Source organism: Alexandromys fortis, unplaced genomic scaffold (assembly GCF_014885135.2).
Source record: "Alexandromys fortis isolate MF-2015 unplaced genomic scaffold, M_Fortis_MF-2015_v1.1 scaffold_165, whole genome shotgun sequence".
Lineage (NCBI taxonomy): Eukaryota > Metazoa > Chordata > Mammalia > Rodentia > Cricetidae > Alexandromys > Alexandromys fortis.
This window is the reverse complement of record NW_026068038.1, coordinates 2,918,055-2,939,352: the sequence shown is the minus strand read 5'-3', so window position 1 is coordinate 2,939,352 and position 21,298 is coordinate 2,918,055. Positions and strand designations below refer to the sequence as shown.

General features: G+C 53.9%; 1 protein-coding gene across 3 annotated transcripts in view; it reads left to right on the top strand.

Annotated features, from left to right (window-relative positions):
• The window catches only part of Cbfa2t3 (CBFA2/RUNX1 partner transcriptional co-repressor 3), a 50,308-nt gene extending 32,461 nt beyond the window's left edge, over positions 1–17,847 (top strand). For all 3 annotated transcript variants that reach the window (XM_050165249.1, XM_050165248.1, XM_050165250.1), the window contains 9 exons: positions 2,258–2,499; positions 2,699–2,788; positions 6,993–7,174; positions 7,772–8,001; positions 10,355–10,440; positions 11,108–11,306; positions 11,822–11,890; positions 13,163–13,353; positions 15,022–17,847. In XM_050165249.1, the coding sequence (XP_050021206.1) occupies positions 2,258–2,499; positions 2,699–2,788; positions 6,993–7,174; positions 7,772–8,001; positions 10,355–10,440; positions 11,108–11,306; positions 11,822–11,890; positions 13,163–13,353; positions 15,022–15,291 (1,559 nt within the window). In that variant the 3' untranslated portion in view covers positions 15,292–17,847. The remainder of the gene's footprint in view (positions 1–2,257; positions 2,500–2,698; positions 2,789–6,992; positions 7,175–7,771; positions 8,002–10,354; positions 10,441–11,107; positions 11,307–11,821; positions 11,891–13,162; positions 13,354–15,021) is intronic.
• The last annotated feature ends 3,451 nt before the right edge of the window (positions 17,848–21,298 follow it).

The following is a 21,298-nucleotide window of genomic DNA, read 5'->3' as shown; positions in this document are numbered from 1 at the left end:
TTCCGTGCCTGGTGGCAGCACAGAAACACCAAGGTGGCCTGTGAGCCTGGGTCCCTCTCCCCACATGCTCTGCAGCTTCTGCTCCTCAGGAGCAGCTGTCGAGGGGTACCTCACCCAACACCCAACATGTAGAGTCGGTCGGGTCAGTGGTGGCATTGGCAGGCTCCAGCAGCCATGCGGTGGGAAACAAGGAAGACGGCTGTGCTCTGATCCTAGAGCCACCTCAGAACTTCAGAGTGACTTGGGACCATTGGCAGACAGACCTAGGTCTGGCCTACATTGTACGTCTCAACTGGTGTTGCTCCCCCAACCGTCCAGGGTTTATGACATGGGGGTGTCTGAGGACCTGTGAAAGTCCTTGTATCAGGTGACTGTCAGGCTGGAGGTGAGGATAGAGGAATGGGAAGGGGTGTCCCCTGAGGGGACTATGACAGTGTTCACACCCACACCACACTGTAACAGCCCTGGGCTGGGTCCTGCCTTACACTCCTGGGGAAGGTAGGGGTCAACCCTAGGATCAGACAGTTGGGAAACACCAGTTGGGTCTATGCATGAACCGTTTATCCCAGGGCCTTAGTGGCCTTGTCTGTTACGTGGGTCTAGAACATCCTTGTGTGGAACCACCAGTCCCGGCCCCAGGTTTATTTGGGCTGGAGCCTCAGGCAGTATCTGGGCAAGACAGAGTTAGTTACTGTACTAGTTAGCAAGAGAGGGCTATGTGGGGCCCATAGGGGAGACAGAAACCCCAAGACTGGCAGAGTAGGATTAGGTCCCCCATCCTGTAGTGTAGGCAGAGGCGTGACAGGATCCTGCAAGAGCCATAGGGCAAGGAAGGGAGGGACTTAGGTAAAGGCCCCACCTCACCTTTCCATGTGCAGCCCTTAGGCCACCTCCCAGTGCTTGGATCAAGATGTGCAGGCAGGTGCAGTCTAGAGTGACTTGCTGAGGTACCCACTGCCTGAAGCAAGCAGATACTCCAAGGGAACTCTGTATCTAGAAAAAGGGCTCCCCTTCTCCCTTGGCACTTATAGCCCGACCAGGCCTCACCACAGCTAGAGCTTTGGGGACTGTGATCTTGAGGGCACCCCAGACCTACACTCTCAGTACAGGCCCGAGAACCTGGCTTCTGCACACTTGGTCAAGGCAGGGGACAGTGGTGCATCCCTAAGGTCAGGGGACATAAGACACAAACAGAAACAACAGTTGAGTGAGCCAGAGGTGTTTGCATGTGTCTGTATCTAAAGGAAGCATTTATGACCTCTGAACTCTGACCTGTGTGCAGACTCTGCTAATCATACCTTTGTCACTCCAGGCTGAGAGGCAAGGACTCTGAGGCAGCCCCTGGCCTTGGCCCTGGTACTCTGAGTTGATGGCAGGGTCACCCAGTGAGCCATGGCTCAGTGACTGGCAGCTGTGATCCTGTAGTATGCTTATCAGCTGTCTCCTTAGTCACCTGATTGTCCTTAGCATGAACTAGCCCTGGACACCGTCTTCTGTGTCAAAATCCCCCGAAGAACCCAACCAGCTCTTCCTGGGGGGCGGGTCTCAGTTGCTCCGCCTGATCTCGAGTCCCCTCACTCAGGCACTGGGCTACTTGTTGGCAATGGTGTTAGTCAGGCTTAGAGAGGCTCAGGATCCTCAAGGTTGGGGAAGTTCCTGGGCCAGTCCTCAGGGCTAAGGAGAGTTGGGGCATTGCTCAGAGGTGGGGAAGAGATTGGGTAGAGGTTGTTGCTTGAGGTCATAACAGTAGAGGCAGAGTGGCTGGACTTTTCTTGAGGCGATGGGGGTGACTTCTCATTTCCCATACTATGGATGAAGAGGCCCTGCACTTGCTCCTAGTGGAAACCTGAGCCAGTCTGGTAGGATGGCCTGGGCATCTCCTGCGTGTGGAGGACCTGGACTATTGGCTGGTGTGAAGGCCTTGCCCTCAGGCCCAGGGTAAACCCCCAGAGACAGTGTAAGTGAGCCCCTCAAATGTCTGTCTCTGCAGCCACTTCCTGGGTGTGAGCCCTACCACCCTCCTGGCTCGGGTACCCGAGGTGAAGGGAGTCACCTCCCTAGTGCCAGTTTGCATATCTGCAAGAGTATAACACCCACAAGCACAGTAAGGTTGCAAGGATGGAAGGGCAGCTGTGCAGGCTGCTGGGCACAGCTGCTCTGGACTCTGCTGTCTGTCATCATCACTGCCATTTAGGTCGTTGTTGTCATTGTCACCATGTATAATTATGCCTGGCCCTCACACCCTGTCCTCCTGCAGTGATGAACGGGAGCAGCCACTCACCTACAGCCATCCACGGTGCCCCATCTACACCCAATGGCTTCAGCAACGGCCCAGCCACCTCATCGACTGCCTCGCTGTCCACACAACACCTGCCCCCAGCGTGTGGGGCGCGGCAGCTCAGCAAACTCAAGCGTTTCCTCACCACCCTGCAGCAGTTCGGCAGTGACATCTCGCCTGAGATTGGGGAGCGCGTGCGCACCCTGGTGCTGGGGCTGGTGGTGAGTCTCCAGGCTCTCGGGCCGCTGTGTTCCCCGTGGCAGCCACTCCGCCACAGGCTCCATCATTATGCCTACAACTCCATTATGCCCTGCTCATCCCTCAGGCCAGGCCCAGAGCCTCCTCCTTCCCGGGGTGGGGGTGGGGCAGCCGGTTCAGATAGTACATGGGAACCTTTAAGTGGGGTGCTCTCTCCTGCAGAACTCAACTCTGACGATTGAAGAATTTCATTCCAAGCTCCAGGAAGCCACCAACTTCCCACTGCGGCCATTCGTCATACCCTTTCTGAAGGTAAGCAAATCTGTCCTACGAGGTTCTCCCTGAGAGACCCCAGTCCCCAGTCCCCTCCCTACCAGGCATCATTCTCAGCTGTCCAGGAAAATGGTGCTGGCCCCAGATCTGACTAGTAGGGCTGTAACTAGATGCTTGACCTCATGATTCCCCCCCCCCCAAACCAGAGTGTTCTCATCCCTCACAGAGCTTTGAGTTGCCCACTCCATGCCAGGGTCTGCGCAAGGCTCCAGGGGTAGCATGAACGGACAGGAAAGTCCCCTGAAGCAATGCCCGTGTGGGAAGAGAGCGCTATCAGCCAGGTGTAGAATGTGGAAATGTGCGAAGTGAGAAAATATTCCCAACTCCCTCAAGGATTTCACGGTGACTGAGAAGGCTGGAGCAGCCTTAGGGAGTGCCCTGCAGGAAGCAGGCCTAGTATATACAAAGGCCCTGGGAAGGAGAAAAGGCTAAGTGAAGGGATGGGAGTGCCGAGGAAGTGACCAGGTGACAGACAGGCGGTGGGAGCCTTCTGGGGCCACATGAACGACCCGGTGGCACTGCACCTTTGGCAGAGTCACCAGAGCCCTTGAGCCAGGCAGGCTCCTCACCCCAGCCCAAACCCTCAGATGAGACGCTCCGTTTGTTTGGGGGTTGGGGCTAGGTTGGGTTTTGTGGTTTGGGGGGTTTTGTTGTTTTCAGTGCTGAGGGTTCAACACTGTCTTATAGATCCAAGTGTCCTGCTGCTGAGCCGTAGCTCCAGCCCTGTCTAATTCTGAGACAGGGTCTCATTAAGTTTCCTGGGCTGGCCTTGAACTCTTTATCCTCCTGCCTCAGCATCCAGTAGTTGGAATCGTAGGTGTGCACCAGTAGGCTTAGTGAGATGCTGGATTTTAAAATCTGGTAATACACACACACACACACACACACACACACACACACACACAGGGAATGAGCCAAGTCCTCACATAGGGCCTGTGACTCACTGCAGCCCTTCACCCTGAGGAGTGAGGATGGCATGCTTCCAAATGTGTTTGGCCGTGTGTTCTCTTCCCACTTAGACCTCGGGGGAGATGCTAGAATATCCACACCTTAGAGCACCCACCTCCACTTACAGCTAGAGCCACAGGTTATGCTTCCACTTGTCCGTGCTCTTCTTAGTCAAAGTTCAAGGTCAGACCACACAAGGGGTAAGCTCCAAGACATCCGAGACATGAGCCCCTACCAAGCCGCCTAGCAGACACTAGGCTGGCCCCATGCCTCTGCACTCAGCCCCTGTTGCTCGAGTGCTCCATTCTCTCAGGACAGCTACATCAGTAAAGTTTTTAACTGCCTAATTTAGACCAAGAATGGGTCATAAAGATCTCCGCGTAGATGCTCTCTTGACTGCTGGAGGGGGAGGCCCATGACTATTTAGGAAGGTGCTACTCTGGCTTTCCGACCAACCAAGAGGGGACCCTATCCAGTGAGGGCAGCGAGGCCCCTGGAGCTGCCTGAGCTCTTCCTTCTTTCGAGCCACTGGCCCTGGGCTCCTACCATGCTGTAACAGCAAAGTCGTTATGCTCTTTGACTGGGCAGAGTGGGCCGCTGCTCTGGCTCCTGTTTTGGCAACAAGGGTAGAAGGACTGGCTGCAACCTCATATTTTTAGGTTCTACCTTTGGCTCTTACTGCCCCTTCACCCCAGGATCTCCATATCATGGAGAAAGATGTACCACTCGGTGTCCCTAACAATGAGACACAGAGGTCCTAGGTCAGCTCTGAGGTGGGCAGAGAGAAATGAATGTGGAGAGGGTCCTGTGGCAAAGCAGTGCTGGGCAAGGTGTTCCACCCAGGGCTTGCTTTGGGTGATGCCACACTAGGTTAGGTAAGAAGGGTATGAGGGTAGGGACTCTGGGCAGTGAAAGCTGGGATATTCCAGGCATAAACAGGGTGGCCAACGCTACCAGGCATCTGCTGCGAAAACTGGCTCTGACAAAATAAGCAGGCGCATGGCATCCTAAGGCGGTGGCAGAGTCAGCAGTATGTGGAGGGTGAGGAGAATGCGAGCCTCCAACGCACCGCAAATGACTGCCAGGTGGGCCCACGCGCTAGCACCCGTGGCTTCTCTGTTGTCACTAGCTCCCGTGTGAGCCCAGCAAGGTATGGGTGGGAGGGAGGAGGGGACTGGATATGGGGTGTCATGTGGGGGTCCCCCTATGAGGTGCCAGAGGAATGAGGCTGGTGGGACATGTCCTGTGAATGTTGTGGAGACTCTGAACCAGCCTTGGGGCTGTACCAGCTAGAAAAGTGAGGTTCAGCTTTCCTGCCTGCTAACTTGACAGCGTCAGGGCCTGTGTGTCCCCCTCCAGGAGTGGCATCCGCAGTGATTCTCATGGCCACCTCTGGGGATGCCATTCTGAGAAGAAACTGTTCTGAAGATGTGGTTGGGAGAGCTGGGCTCCGACTGCAGGGCCTTCTTGGGTCCTTTCCTATGCAAGACAGAACTGCCTGCCACGCAGGAGGCAAAAGAACTGAGTTAATCCACGTGGGGCTCACGGGAGCCCATCATAGCGCTTCCAGAGTTCAGGTTTATGGGGGAGGCAGGAGGCAGTTGTGTGGCTTCCCAAGGTCACACAGCACCTGAGTAGCCCAGCCAGGGTGAGTGATCCACCAGTCTTCCATGGGACAGCCCGTGGTGGAAGGCTCTGCAGAGCCAAGTGGAGCGCGAAGAAGACTCGTGGTCCAGCTGTCACCATGGTGGTTCTGTGTGTGCTGTGTAGCCTCTGCCAGAGGCCCATTGAGGAGAAAGATGGTTTAGATTTTCCCGGACATCAAAATCTCCATGCCAAGTTAAGTTGGGGCCCAGGGTGCCCTGTGACCAGCTTGGTGTGTCCTCTGAATGATGCTTGGGACTTTTGAAGAAGCATGGGGACTTGTTCTTTCTGGGTGAGCAGTGGTCCTGTAACCCCAGTCAAGGACTGTACGGCTAGACTACCTGATACCTTAGGTCCCCTCCACTCTCTCCTGCATCCGCCCTCATGTATCTGGACAGTGGACTTTTCAGAAGCTGCCCCACCCGAGGCTCCAGCTCCCAGATGGCCCCAGCTGGCCAGGACCCCAGATGTTTCCCCACCCTAACTGCAACCAGATGGTGCTCATGCCCAGCCCCCACCCCACCATGCTGGCCAAAGAAAGGACAGGGTGGGTGGGGGACTGGTGAGGGAGGAGACTCTGGGCTACTGAGACCTCCCAGGACCTCATCCCAGCTCATGCTTCTGACGTGGTCGGCAGATGGTGAGCTGGCCTCCGTTCAGCTATCCAAACAGAAAAACAGGCTTGGCAGCCACACAGCTCAACAAAAATGCATCGGCTGCCTGATGGGCCGGGTGGATGCACCAGCAGGGGCTGAAGAGGCAGAGGCTTGGAGAAGACTGCCCTGGCAGCTTTGAGACGCATGGGAAAGTTGTGGATTGTGTTTATTTACAAATACTTAGAACTGCTGGTTCTCCCAAGAGCTTGCCACTGGGCCCCTGTCCAGCATACACGGGGCCAGCCTGCCACCCTACCCACTGCAGCTGTGGAAAGGCTGACCACCAGCAGTGCCTGGAGACCCTGGTCTAGCACTAGGGTGAAGTTCATAGGTTTAGAGATGGGGTCTGGGAGCTCTGGTGGCCTCGTCTGCAAATGCAGAATCGAGTTGTGACATCATCCCTGAGGCTGGGGTTCATGAAGGTCATATTCCCTGTGTGCTCAGAGCTGCATGACCGCAGAAGGCATACTCTGGTGTCTGAGGTCCTCCTGTGAGCTTTGTTCCTGGCTGAGACTGAAAAGCGGGAGACTGGGGCTCCTGGCCTGTGCATTTTGGGGTTCAGAGCAGAGACCCTGCTGATTCTGCTCCCCTTACACACACACATACTCTCTCTGCTTGGTTGCTTGAACTTTGCTTTCCTTCTCTGCGCCAAAAACAACATGGTGCCTGCTTGACAAGGTACAGGTAGAGAATATTGCCTTCAGACTCAGAGAGGAAGCATGATGATATAGAAAGTCCATACGTTGCTGTGTGTCCAGCAGGACACAGACCTGTCACTTCCCACAGTGCTATGGGAACGAGCAAGGAACCTGGGGGACCCAGAGCCCTGAGTCACACACAGGTAGCTCTGGGCTGTCTTCCGGTCCAAACAGGTTAGGTGGGCTTGCATGCCAGCTGACAGTCAGCTGTGTCTAAAGCTCCTGTCCTGCCCCCAGGCTAATCTCCCGCTGCTGCAGCGAGAGCTCCTGCACTGTGCCCGCCTGGCCAAACAGACGCCTGCCCAGTACCTGGCCCAGCATGAACAACTGCTGCTGGATGCCAGCGCCACCTCCCCTGTTGACTCTCCCGAGCTCCTGCTGGAAGTCAACGAGAACGGCAAGAGGAGAACACCAGACAGGTAACAGCCTTTCCCAGATCGGTGGGACAGGGAGGTGACCCACGGTGGCCTCTGCCTGCCCATCTGCCTCTGCCGCGATTCTGCCAGACAGCTGGTCCAGTCTGTTCTCTGCAGCAGGGCTGGCCGATCAAGCGCTGCTAATACTGCTGCATGCTTCAGGGACAGGCTGGTGGGCTGGTGACACTGGGTTCTGCAGCATGCGCAACCCTATTGAGCAATGACCCAGGGTCTCTGGGATCCCTGGAGGACAGCAGCTCAGAAAGGGGTCTGTCCCTCAGGACTCATTTTTCTTGTGCTTTTTGTAGACCCTGAGTGGCCTGGAGTCTACGGCCCATGGTGGCTGGGCTGGACAGGACCCCTTGACTGGCCACTAGACCCCTACTGCTGTACCACAGTGGGGACCACACCTAGCCATGGGACTCTGGGTGTCTCCTCTCCATTCTTTATCAGGCCAGAGGAGGTCAGAGAGGGGGACCAGAACCCAGTACGGCTCCTCTGAGTTTCTGCCTTTACCCTCTCTCTCTTCTCACCTGTTATTACCCTCTGTCCTCTGTCCACTGGGGCTGGTATCGATTGGCCACCTGTTTTCTTGATCAGGACCAAAGAGAATGGGTCAGACCGGGACCCTCTGCACTCCGACCACCTCAGTAAGCGGTCCTGCACCCTGAGCCCTGCCCAGCGCTGCAGTCCCAGCAATGGGTTGCCCCACCCTACACCACCCCCACCCCCACACTATCGCCTGGAGGACATGGCCATGGCCCACCACTTCCGGGACTCCTACCGACATCCAGATCCCCGAGAGCTGCGGGAGCGCCATCGGCCCCTCGGTAAGCAGTGTGAGAGTTACCATTGACCCTTCAGGGTATGGGCACAGAGAGTGTGTGACCCCGTGTCTGCGAGCCGGCCCACGTGTATAAGCCTGCATGTACTTGGGCTGGAGAGAGTTTACATGCATTTATTTAGGGGTTCAGTCAGCGGCTGCTTGTACCTATGCCCTAGTGGAAGACACTTATGCTGTAAGCAGCACCTCATCTGCCCAGGAGCCAGGAGCCACCCCGGTGCCCAGGTAGCCTGACTTGCCCCTTCAGACCCAAGTTGCCCTTTCTTGCACACAGAATAGCACTATCTTTTAAAGGACCAGCCTTTTTCACCCTCCTGGGCTGGGCAGCCTAAGGCCAGAGTAGCTGAGGGCAAGGCAAGGGCTACCACACTTTGCTTGAATCCAGAAGTGGGTCATGTGACAGCTCTGTGCCTCAGTTTCTCAGAACAGTTGTGTGAGGACAGGGACATTGATAGAGCACCTGGCACACAGTGCACTCCAAAGCCCAGTTACTGGCGACAGGGACAACAGCTGACACAGAGCACATGCACTTGGTCATGTCTCAGCCTGGACCCATACCTCTAGGGAAACTGAGGCTCAGAGAATATAAGTGGGACAGCCACGGATGGTCACAGCAACACCTGCCTAACCCCAACCCTGCTCCACCCCTGTGTGTTGGAAAGGAATGCTACAAATGACTAGCCAGGGTCACTCAGGACACCTATAGGGTCCCAGAGCAGGGTCAGCAGAGGCCTCTCCCTAACCACCCCCCCACATACACACTGTGGAAGCTTCCAGGGCCTGGGCCTAGGCAGCAGGTGACAGTGTCTGGCTCGCCACAGCCGGGTCAGGCAGGTGCTAATTCCCACCCGCTTCTGCTAATGCAAAAATAAACGCCAGCTGTCGCACAGATCTCAGCCTCTATTTTAGTTGGGGCGTTGGCATAGGCCCCTCGTGGGCAGCCGGAGAGGGCGCTGGATGACGGCTGTGGCCACTCCCTGCCCTTCTGCAACTCGAGGAAGGCATTTCAGGTTAGGTACTAAGAGGTCCGTAGGTACTGGTGGCGGCTTTAAAGAGAGGCTTTGCCCCCACCCCCAGGAAGGCTGGATTGGCACCAGGTCACCTGCACAGCCTCAGTTACCACATTGGCAGCTTTGACACTGCAGAAGAACTAATAGAGGGCCTTCATGTCCCTCATGTCCCAGCCAGTGGCAACCCACACCCTGCCCATTTGACCATCCCCAAGGGCACAGATTCAGGCTGGCCTCACGCCATATACTGGCCTCCCCCACTTTCTGCCTGGTAACTGTGGACAGACATAAGCAGCCTCAGTTTCCTGATCTGTTACATGGGAAAGATGAACCTTCCTTCCAAGGTCAAGGCAGAAAGAAGGGAACGGTGCTTAGCACCAAGCCTTGCCTGGGGACACCCCTCAAGCTTACCAGGTCAGCTTGGGATCTTCTTTCTAACTATACTCACTGTGTTAAGAACACGCAGAAGCCAGGCAGTGGTGCTGCACACCTTTAATCCCAGTACTTGGGAGACAGAGACAGGTGGATCTCTGTGAGTCTGAAGCCAGCCCTGGTCTACGAGAGGTAGTTCCAGAACAGCTAGAACTGTTAAACAGAGAAACCCTGTCTCGGGGAAGAAAAAAAAAAAAGAACTAGGCAGGGTCAGGAAATGGAGGCAGGGAGTGGCACCATAAGGACCCCAGGACCCCCTGGGGAATGAGCCTTCCTGGCTGGCTTCTTTGTCTGACCCTGCTGTCAGTAGATCTGATCCCAAGACCACACTCAGGGCTGGTAAATACCCAAGGCAGAGTTCCGCCTGGGGACACAGAGGTAAACACATCACGCCATCTTTCTCCGTGGATCTGACAGTGGTGGGGAAGAATAAACAGGGAAGTCTTGTACCCAGAGACCAGAGACACACGTGGCCTGAGGAATTCCAAAGAATTCCTACTCCGCAGCTGTAGAGGGGCCCCATGGCCTGGACTTTGAGGAATGCATAGGAGTACCCATATTTGAGAGGAAGTCATAAACACACATAAGTTGAGCAGCTGCACAGAGGCCCTGAGGTTTCTGGACCCTGACAAGGCAGACCCTTAATGTGGATCTGGATCTGCCTATCAGAAATGGGCATAGTAAAAGCAAGAGGAGCTGGGTTTGTGGGCTAGTAGGAAGGAAATGAAGGGTCAGGGCAGAACCAGGGATGGCAAGTGTTTCATCTGTTCCTGACCCCCTGAGGTAGGATTGGAACTGAGGAAGTAGGAGGCACCTGGGAGTAGGTGCAGGACCCAAGATCCAAGTCGGGGCTTAGCATCTGCCTGGGGGCCTAAATGTGCATTGCCCTTCCTGCAGCCATGCCTGGGTCTCGACAAGAAGAAGTGATTGACCACAGGCTCACAGAACGGGAGTGGGCAGAAGAGTGGAAACACCTCAACAGTGTGAGTATCTGTGATTCCCAGAATGTCTGCACACCTCTGGATCCCAAGGCTTGGGGTGGGGAGCAGCACTGGGTTCAGCATCTCCTGGCAGGACCTATCTGAGAACTGAGAACCTGCTGTCTGCCTGTCCCTTTATGTGAGCATCATTGTCTATGTTTGACCTGTCAGGGTGCTATGAGAGAACAGAGACAAGGATGCTGAATCATGCAGACAGACCCTTCCTCCTCCACTGTTTCCTGCTCAGAGACTCATGCAGGGTAGAGCCCCAGTGGTGTAGGACAGCTCTGTGTTTAGGTGCCTGAGCCCCTGGTCAGGCCAAGTGGACCATATCTTGATGTTCCTAGAAGCTCTGTTCCTCTGACCATCATGCACCTTGAAGTGTGGATCCCTTACCTACTTCTTTCTTGGGGATGTTCCCAAGACAGATTGCTCTCAGAGTTTCACAGGAGGCACCCTGAACCCCCATCCTGCCTTGAAGTTCCTATTCAAGTTGGGTGCCCATAAGTCCTGGGAGCCATTTTACTATCTGTGAGGAGCCAAGGTAGATTTCTGTGCCCTGCCTTCAGGAATGATGAGCTGGCTCCCCACCACCCCCTCCATGTTGGATGGCCACATCTGGCCACAGTGCTGGTTCCAATGTACTGAAGGCCCTGCCACCCACCCGCAGCTCCTGAACTGTATCATGGATATGGTGGAGAAGACACGGCGATCCCTCACTGTGCTGCGCCGGTGCCAGGAGGCTGACCGCGAAGAACTCAATCACTGGATCCGGTGCTACAGCGACTCTGAGGAAGGGAAGAAGGGCCCCACCCCCACCTCTGCCCGGCCCCTCAACAGCTGCAGTGGCCCCGAGGGGTCTCAGCTAGGTGTGTACTAGGGAAGAACAAGGAAGACCTGCAGTGAGAGGTTGCTGGCTCTACACAGTCTCAGTAGGATGCCACTGATTTCCCAGAAAGCTAGCCAATGGTCAGGCTTTACTTAAACTGAGCATCACTTGGAAAGGGGGGAGGGGCGTTTTCATTTGCAGAAATATGTGCCCAGTCTGCTAGGAAGCCTGAAGCTCCCAGGTCCTAGTAGGTACAAGCCAAGCTTAGGAGGTGGCACCTAGGGGCTTCTATGTAGTCATTCACCATAGTGGTGACCACAGAGACTAGGGAAGGTCTAGGATATGCCCAGTTCCCAGCCTGAGTCCATGTTCACTGGCTATAGAGCATGCTACCCCAATCTCCCCATCCCTCTGGAATGTGAAGCCCTCTTTCCCGGGAAAAAAAATTATTCCTTACCTTCAAGCCCTGGCAAGAGTAGAAGGGAACCCAGAGTAGAAGAAGGCAACTGACGACCCCACCTTGTGTATGACATTGTACCCCATCCCTTTTTTCAGATGTTCACCGGGATTTCATGCCCAGGACCCTCTCTGGCTATATGCCGGAGGAGATCTGGAGGAAGGCTGGTGAGTAAGGCTATTGGGACAAACCCTGGGGACAACCATAGGGAGTGTCTGCAACTCAGATGGGCTCCTCATGCAGCAAGTTTGTGTATTTACACATTGGGACACACACAGAGGTGTGCATAGAATGCATGTACACACACACACAGAGAGAGAGAGAGAGAGACAGACAGACAGACAGACAGACAGACAGACAGACAGACAGAGACAGAGAGAATGTGAATCAGTTACTTACAGCCAGAGTTCCCCTCTGGCTCCCAAGCAAAGCCAAGGACCAGATCTGTTGTCCTCAAGGCAGGTTCTTCTCAGCAGTGGCTTTCCTGAAGCCTGTTAGAACAGAATCTTGGGCACTACTGGAACCTGCTGGATCATACTGTGGTGTGGGGACTAGCCCTCACCCTCTGAAGATGCTGGGTCATACTGTGGGGTGGGGACACTATGGGGTGGGGACTAGCCCTCACCCTCTGAAGATGCACACCAGAGTGAGGAGCATGATGCTGGCAGGTAGAGCCACGGGTAGTTTACCCATGGCCCTATTCCTCTTGACCAGGGTTCACACATGTGCCCAGGACTCACACATTTTTATCCACATGCTATGGGACATTATAACCACGCTCTGACAGTCCTGAGACTGCCAATAAAGTTTACCTTGAATCAGAGGGCAGAGCTAGCTACTAGCCGACCAAAATTAGCCATAGAGGTTTTGGAGGACCCAGGATATATAAAGAGACAGAGGAATAGTAGAGAGGGGCTTAGGGAGAGTCTGGGCCTTTTGGATCAAGAAAGGAGACTGGTTATTTTTTAAAGATTTATTTATTAATTATGTATACAGTGTTCTGTCTGTATGCCTGCTGACCAGAAGACAGCACCAGCTCTCATTACGGATGGCTATGAGCCTCCGTGTGGTTGCTGGGAATTGAACTCAGGACCTCTGGAAGAGCAGTCAGTGCTCTTAACCTCTGAGCCATCTCTCCAGCCCTCACTGGTCACTTCTTTGCCACTCCTCTGATCAATCAGGTTTTAACCCTGATATCTGACTCCTGAGTTTTTATTGATAAAGAATAATTAGATAAACGCTTCATCCACAAACCTGGCAGCAAAGGTATGGGATCACTGACTTGTGCCTCTGTGTCAACACATGCAAAGTAAGGTAAGCATGTGCACACACAGCTGCATTTAGGCTCCTACCCAAGTGGTGCATGTCCAGAACCCCAGGCGAGCTAGCCTGGGTGATTACTGGCAGTGTGACCACCATCCCACCTCTGTGCTTTACAGAAGAAGCCGTGAACGAGGTGAAGCGCCAGGCGATGTCAGAACTACAGAAGGCTGTGTCTGATGCAGAGCGCAAAGCCCATGAACTCATCACCACAGAGCGTGCCAAGATGGAACGAGCCCTGGCTGAGGCCAAGCGGCAGGCCTCAGAGGATGCCCTGACTGTCATCAACCAGCAAGAGGACTCCAGCGAGGTAGGGCCTCTAGCCACCTCTGTGCTCCATTTCTGCCTCCAGGGCTGACCAAACCTGCTTTAGAACACCACACCTGTGCAGCCTCTAGACCAATGAGCTCTCTGCTGGCAGAGGTCATAACTGTCATTGGCAACATAAGCAAGCATGCAGTCTGTCCAGCACTGCTTGTCAGTAAATAAAGAGACCCACGAGGCCTGGTAAGGCATTTCTCAGGCCTTCCTAACCAGCAAGTAGCATTAATTGAAGATCCAGAGAGTAATGCTTGTCCCGGGCCTGGCACACGTTAGGAACCATATTCCATCGAAGGCTATTGATGTCAAACCCTCTGTTCTTTAACTTATAAAGGAGACTTTTCAGGACCCTGGGGTCTCCCTCAGCTTTGGGCATAATGAACAGGAAGGAGAGAGCCATGAGAACTATGATCTTGTGTGCCTGGATGTCTGGGTACTGTGCTCCATCCAGCAGGGTGGGTGCGGGAGGACTTCCTGAACCTGCTTCCTCTGCTCCAAGAGTTTGGTTGGCAGGGCATCAGGAGGAAAGGAACAGCCTTTCTGGGGAAGTCATTCGTGGGCTGCCCTTTAGGAATGGCCAGCTCTCCAACACTAGAGAGACAAAGCCAGGTAGATCCTGGGGCTCACGGGTCCACCATGTTAGCCTTGACTGGTAAGCTTTAAACCAGTGGTTTTCAACCCTCCTGATATGGTGACCCTTTCATACTCATGTTGTGACTCCCAACTATAAAATTATTTTTGTTGCTACTTCATGATTGCAGTTTTGCTACTGTTAGGAATTGTAATATAAATATCTGTGTTTTCCAGTGGTCTTAGACAACTCCTGTGAAAGGATCACTGAACTCCCAAAGGGGTCAAGACCCACAGGTTGAGAACCACTGTTCTTAGCTATTGAGAGACCCTATCTTAAAATAATGTGGACAGTATTCAGGAATAACACCAGATTGTCCTGAGGCCTCCACATGCACACGCATTCATACGTACCCATACACTCATGTGCTTGCGCACACATGTGCACACGCACACAGGATCTCAGAGCTGTCGGGAGATGTGCAAAGTGTCGACCAGAGTGTTAGGTATTTGGAGGTGAGGATAGTTTGGAAAGTACATCAGTAGACCTCAGAGCTGCATGGCCCCCCGGGGAAAGAGAGAAAAGAGCCATCCAATATCAGAGCCATCCTGACGGAGAGGCCAGCAAGGCCCTCCCAGGTGGAGCAGCATAAGGGGTGCAGCAGGCAGGGGTGAGGCCAGAGCATAGAGACGAGAAGTAGGCTTTGATTCCTGAAGCCGGGGCAGCCTCCCAGTCTCAGCTGCCTTGCCGGGATCTCTAGCCATCCCCTGAGGGAAATACAGTCAGCAAAGGGAGTCCTGGTCAGTGGCCACCTCTTCTCTCCTGAAAGGGCCTGGTGAGTGCTTGACAACTCAGCTGCTTCCAGGGGCTCTAGAGTTCTTTCTTCTTCCTGGGTGAAACCCTAACTGGGTTTTAGCAGCTGGGAGTGGTTGCATGGCTCTCCCCTGCACTACACACACACACACACACACACACACACACGCACAAGCAAGCACACACACATGCACACCTTTTCAGCAGTGGGCAGGTTATCATGTGCAGCCTATTCCATCCTGACTCATCTCCTTTGCCCTCCTCTACATCCAGAGCTGCTGGAACTGCGGGCGCAAGGCCAGCGAGACCTGCAGCGGCTGTAATGCAGCCCGCTACTGTGGGTCCTTCTGTCAGCACAAGGACTGGGAGAAGCACCATCATGTATGCGGCCAGAGTCTGCAGGGCCCCGCAGCTGCAGTGGCTGACCCACTGCCTGGACAGCCTGATGCCACTGCCAGCCCTAGCGAAGCCGGCTCAGCAGGGCCCTCTCGCCCCTGCTCTCCGGGCCCACCAGGCCCACTGGACGCTGCCGTGCCCCGCTGACCTCCAGATCGGACGCCCAGCCCATGGACACCATGCCCTGCCAACCTCCTGGCCCCACCTTGGCCCACCAGATGCCTGGAGCTGGCCAGGTGGAGTCACTGCTGCTACTGCTTCTCTCCAAAAGAAAACACAGATCCAACGAAACTGCATCCGTGCAGCCTCAGCTACCTGACGAGGTCTTGCCGGGACCTCCTACAGCCTCTCTTCACAAGCATCCTCAGATACCAGTGCGGAGCTGCAGACAGTGGCACCGGCGGAGCGTGGCCGGCTCTGCCACCGTCTGTCCCCTCTGTGTCTGTCTCTCTGTTATTGTCTGTCTTTCTGTGTCTGGTCTCCCTCTGTTTCCCTGCCCTGACTCTCCCTGGATCTGATCCTCTCTGTCTGTGTAAAAGCCCGCGTACTTTCTCTGTAATCAGAGAAACCTAATCGGTGGCTTTATTTTCAGTGAAGAACTTTTGGAGATTTTGTTTTGTTTTGTTGGCAAACAAGCTACTTAAAAATGGACAAAGAACTGTGGGGTTCTCCCCATTCCTTATTAGAAAAGGAAGAAACTGTGATTTTTTTTCTAGCTGGAGTTGCTGCCTCACCCAGCCAACCCCAGGGGGATCGGCGTGTGCAGCAGAGACGGTGAGAACAATTTCAATTTCCAACTCAAGAAGCATTTTTTGGTTTCAGGTTTTATTTCTTTTCTTTAATGTCAAACTCTTTGGCTTTAAGTGAAAAAAAAAAAAACCCAAAAAGTTTTTTTTTTTTAAGCAAAGGAAACATACCTGTAAACTACCTTGCCAGCTAGCCAGCCAAGGATGCCAGACACACCTCGCTCCAAAGGAAATCCAAAAAGCAAACTCAAGAAATCAAAATCAAAAATTTATTTTTATCACTGCCAAAGTATTTTTTCATTGTCTTTCATTCCTGGGTTTGTTTGGATGTCGGTCTTTTATTTTGGCTTTGATTTTGTCAGGGGTGTTGGGTCTCTGGGATTTGATGGGTTGGGCCAAGAAGAAACGTTTTGTTCCTTTTTGACTAGTGGGCAGCATCCTTGCTGGGCAAAGGGGTCAGCAGCAAGGCCACATGACCCTCAGCACCATATCTAGAAGCCCCAGTCAGCATGAGCCTGAGCGTTGTGTGCCCTCAGGCCCTGTCCGTCCGTGCGTCCCTGTACGCAAGGGAGACACCTCCATCTCTGTCCTCACACCTTCTGTGACTTCGCATAGTTCATTTTCCACTTGTGGAAAAAAAAAGTGCTAGTGTTCTTCCCAGAGAGAGCACAATTCCTAAACGAAACTGTGACAATCTTTTGGTTTGATTCTTGACTGCTTTTGAAAGCATAAGGTGACAGCGAATCACGCTTTCTTGGTTTTCCCTCCTCTACCTCTCTGCCCTCCCATCCCCACCCCACCCCCACCTACACCTCAGTCTTATTTCCCCATCCCCAGTGTCTTGCTGTGGCTACCGTCGTTTCTTCAAACTTTTACAGAAAAAAAAAAAAAAGAAAAAAAAAAAACAACAAAACAAAACACAAAAGCCAGCAGCCACCCTCACCTCACCTGGAAGACTCAAGCCCAGCTGTACATATCCCAGTGTTCCAACCCCCGTGTTCGTCTCCAGCCCCGGGAGTGATGCCCACCTGTGCTCCAGCCCTCGCCCGCCTTGCCCTGCCCTGCCCTCCACCCGCTCGACTTCCCTCAAGGATTCAAGGAGGAAATGAAGGAAGGAAGCTCATGCCTGTACCAAACAGAAAGACAGCAGACACAGTCCGGGTCTGCACCTATGTGTGTGGCTGCAGTAAGCTGCAGGCCTAGCGTGCAATATGGGGGAATTGCTCCTGAACCCTGGGCCTGGGGGGCCCTGCCCAGAGCAAGGTGTGCAGCATGTGTTAATGTGAATGTAAATAGTCTCCACAGAGGTCCTAACCGCGGCATCAGTACCGAGGAGACGTTTGCCAAATAAAAAGAAATTAAGACAAACCACGGAAGTATGTGAAATTTAGGAAACACTTTGGAAGGAATCTGAGCTGTGGTCCTGTGGGCTTGTTTGGTGGCTGGTCTTTCTTCACAACTATAAAAGTCACTCTTTAAGAGAACATTGCATGGAAGGATCCTGTTAGGTACCATCAACCTGGTGCTACCCCGAATGGAGCCTGACAGCAGCTCTCGCTCCGAAGGCCAAGGTAGAGCTCATCCTCTGGAAGGTTCCTAAGGCCACAGCCCTCCAGGCCCACAGAGATGTCTTTTTGTGGGTTTCAGAAAAGCCAGGACACATGGCGGCCTTCTGCCCTTCCTTCTAGTGGACCAGTTGACCTGAGCATCTGCCTGTGAACACTGAGTCTGTGCTGGCAGAGACCCACCTGCCATCGAAGGAAGCATCGCTGGATTCCATTCCCAGCTGCGCCTCATGCAGGGCTGCTTGTCTCTGTTACCCCACAGCATGCAGCGTCCTTGGCCCTTGCAGGAGAGCAGGCCGGTGGCCATTCATAGGGAAAAGCTCTGGGTGGCAGGGGTGGTGAGCGCCGTGTTTGTGGGGGAAAATAAAGCTAGGCCCTCAGGTTGTGCTTAAGAGCTGGAGTCTCTAGAGGTCTGGGCCAGGAGTCCTGGGGTGGCTTCCCTGATGACCCATGTCCCTGGTGTCAGGACTTGAGAGTGTCTGTTCCCATATATGTAGGTCCCAGAGGGTTCCCTTACCTGAAGGCCCGCCAATTTGCTTTCGCTTCACATACCTGCTCAGCTACCTATACCACCCTTATCTACCTTTTCGGAACAAGAAGGCCCACCAGGGACAACAAAATGCTGCCCAGCCAAATTGGCCTCCACGAACCAGGTTACATATTTAGGGTTCAGCACAGTCCCCCCCTACACCCTAGCTGTTGGAAGGGATAGCACCCCCAAGACAGCTATCAGATGCCATTCGACCACAGTGAGTCCCTTGTGCATGACATTTGGCTGGCAACTGTGGACACCCATGGTGAGGTGCTGGCCAGCTGATAGAAAGAGCTCAGCCGTCAAGGCAACTACAGAATCAGGATGGCAGTTAAGGTGGGGGTAGGAAGGGGTAAGTGAGGAAACGGGACTGGAAACAGCCGCAGGGAACTCTGGGTGGACGTCAGCCGTGTCACTTGAGGCAAGGGGTGGGGTGGGGGCCCTGAAAAAGCTGCAGGTGCTGTGCTCAGCTTCAGCCACCAAAAGACCTCACAGCAGAACCAGACAACCTCAGAGCTTTGGGAAGGATGGGGTCCATGGGTGTTCTTTGTTGGGAGGTGTACCCTGGGTGGCCATAACCATGGCATGCTCTTGGTTTCAACCTCCAGTCTGCCTGGGGCTCTACGCAGAGCTGGAGGAAGGTGATACCCCATCCCTGACTTCTGCTGAGAGCCCCTCCTGCTACCTTCTCCAGCTCACAAACCATGGACCCAAGAGCAACCGCCACGTCCTGCCTCCTGGTAGCCACAGACAAACATGAACCAAACCCCTACAGGATGTGGCTCTCACAGAGCCTTGCTCCCCAAAACCCCAAATCAAAATGCAACTTTGCTTCCTGTTCTGAGGCCAAAGCTAAACCAGGAAGGCTGAGTGGGGAGGGCAGGTGGCAGGCGGAACTCTCTGACCCCCAAGGCCCAGCCCAGATCCTGTCCCATGACCTTATGACTTCTTGCCATGTGTCCTTCTACCTCTGCCACCCCTCCTCTCATCTCCTTGCCCATCTCTGCCCCAGACTCAAGAGTGGCCTTTCTCCAGTCTGCTGCCTAAGGGCACCTTTCCAGCTCAGTCCTCAGACCTGCATGGGAACAGAGGCCAATGGCTCTCATTCTGCATATGGTCACAAGTGTATAGGAGCAGGCTGGATTATACCAAGCCTAGGTCCTATTGCCTGATGGGTGCCACGGTGAGAAGAGCCAGCCCCAGCAGGGACACCTGTAAGCAGACCTGAAAAGGTCACTGGTGATGGAGAAGGACAGAATAGGAGGCAGGGCCATGGGCAGTGCTCTCAAGGCCACAGTGGACAGGGATCAGGATGGGCTCCAAAGTTCTTAGTTTTTCCAAATAAATCCTTAGGCTGACACCAAAGTATCATCTCTGGCATCTGTCTATCCATTGCTCTGCTCCTCAGCCTAATCACACTGGTAGACTGACACTTTCCTGAGTTCGCCCTTCTGACTTAGCCAGCCATCTTTCCGTGAACCCATCCACCTCCACCTATTCATCGTCCTCCACCTGCCCTCTCAAGTAACTACACCATTATCTACCTTGACCCACCTGCCTCACCGCCTCTCCTCCATCCACCTGCCCACGCCACCCCAACATACCATCCTTGTGTCTGGATTTCTCACAGTCACACCACACAGCCATCCCTAGATCCATCCTTCCTGTCGTCTCTCTACCCACTGTCCTCAGAGTAATTTCAGCTCCCTCAGTGTACCAAAGACACTAGGTCCCCTACGCCCTCCGTTCTACTTGCCCTGGACTGACCAGGAGTGCCCTAAGAATACCCACCCATGAGGCAACAGCCCCTTGGTGCTCTGCCCTACCCTGGCCTGCTTTAGACACCTCCAGATATATGAATTCCGACCACAGGCATTGTGGAAATATTGGACAAGTTTTTGTGACACATCTGGACCTGCTTGGGGAGAGGAGGAGTCAAGATTGTGTGCCGAGAGAAGGGCTATACACTTGCTCAGGAGCTCTGGGATGCTATGTTAGGGAACCACATTCCCCAAAAGCAGGGGTAGTCCTTGATTCCAGGAGTCGGCCCAGAAGAGGGAGCTCTAAAGAGGAGAGTGAGCTGATGCTGGCTTCCCTTGAGACTAGCACTCCTAGGATCCTGTTCATCAGCACACTTGGGTACCAGTTCCATCTTCTCAGTTAGAATCCCAGGTAGCTCAGAGTTGAACCTGTCCAGTCTGCCCCTACTGGATCCCCCAATGGTAGGAGGAATTTGTTAGGTGCTTGGGGCTGTCCACAGCCTCCCCTCATAGCTCACTGCTCTTCCTGAAGCCCCTACCATGTAGAGAAGTTTCTTTTTTTTCCAGTGGGGTGGAGGAGAAAGAAAAAAAAAGGGAGAGAGGCAGAAGCTGCCTCTTAAGAAGAAGGACAGTCCAGTCAGCTAGAGAAGTTTCTGGAATGATCCTGGGGAGAGACCCTTGAGTTACCACCATGTTGGCAAGAAGATAGAGAAACTTCAGGTGAGCTGTGCTCAGAGGAACTATCGGCTCCTGTAGACAGCTCACAGACAAAGCTCGTGACAGTCTGTCAACCACGTGAACAAGTCCCCAAATTCTAGAAAACTCTATCTTGTTTTCATTCCTTTTCTTTCAACTCAACTGGCCCTGAAGGTAGCAGCCCAGACAACAGGGATACAGGAATGTGGCATCTGACTCAAAGTGCGTCCTGCTCACCACATCCTCAAAGGAACAACCCCTGCTCCCACCCAGACAAGGCCCAGCAGCCCTCAGCTCACACCATTTCTGGGGTGGGCCAAGGGTTGGGCCCAGAGCGCAGCCACACACAGCCTGCTGGGGGAACCATTGCTGTTCCGTTTCTTTTCTTCCTGCAGGAGCTAGGAGGAGAGGACTGGATGTTTTCCTCACGAAAAGCCGTGGTCCACAGCCCTCCGTGTCAGGGTGCCACGTCATGGTCCACAGCCCTCCATGTCAGGGTGCCGCGTCATACCACCCACCGCTGTCTTCTGCTGTCCTGTATGTTTGCCCTGTGGGCCATGGACATGATGATCAGGTTAATTACATCTGTGTAATAAAGTGAGCATTTGCTATGACGGCTTGCTGCTCCTCCAGACCGTTGCGCACACACGATAACCGTGTTTGAAAGACCTGATGTATAGACCAGGGCAGACGTGGTGTTCAGCTGTACCAGAGAAGACTAGGGGTGGACAAAGGAAGGGACCTTCAGCTCCATGTGCTATATTCTTGGAAGGCTGGGCTTTAGGGAGTTCTGGAAAATCTTGGACCTCAAAAATGACCCTAAGAGTTTCAAGGGCCTGACATATATAGACATAT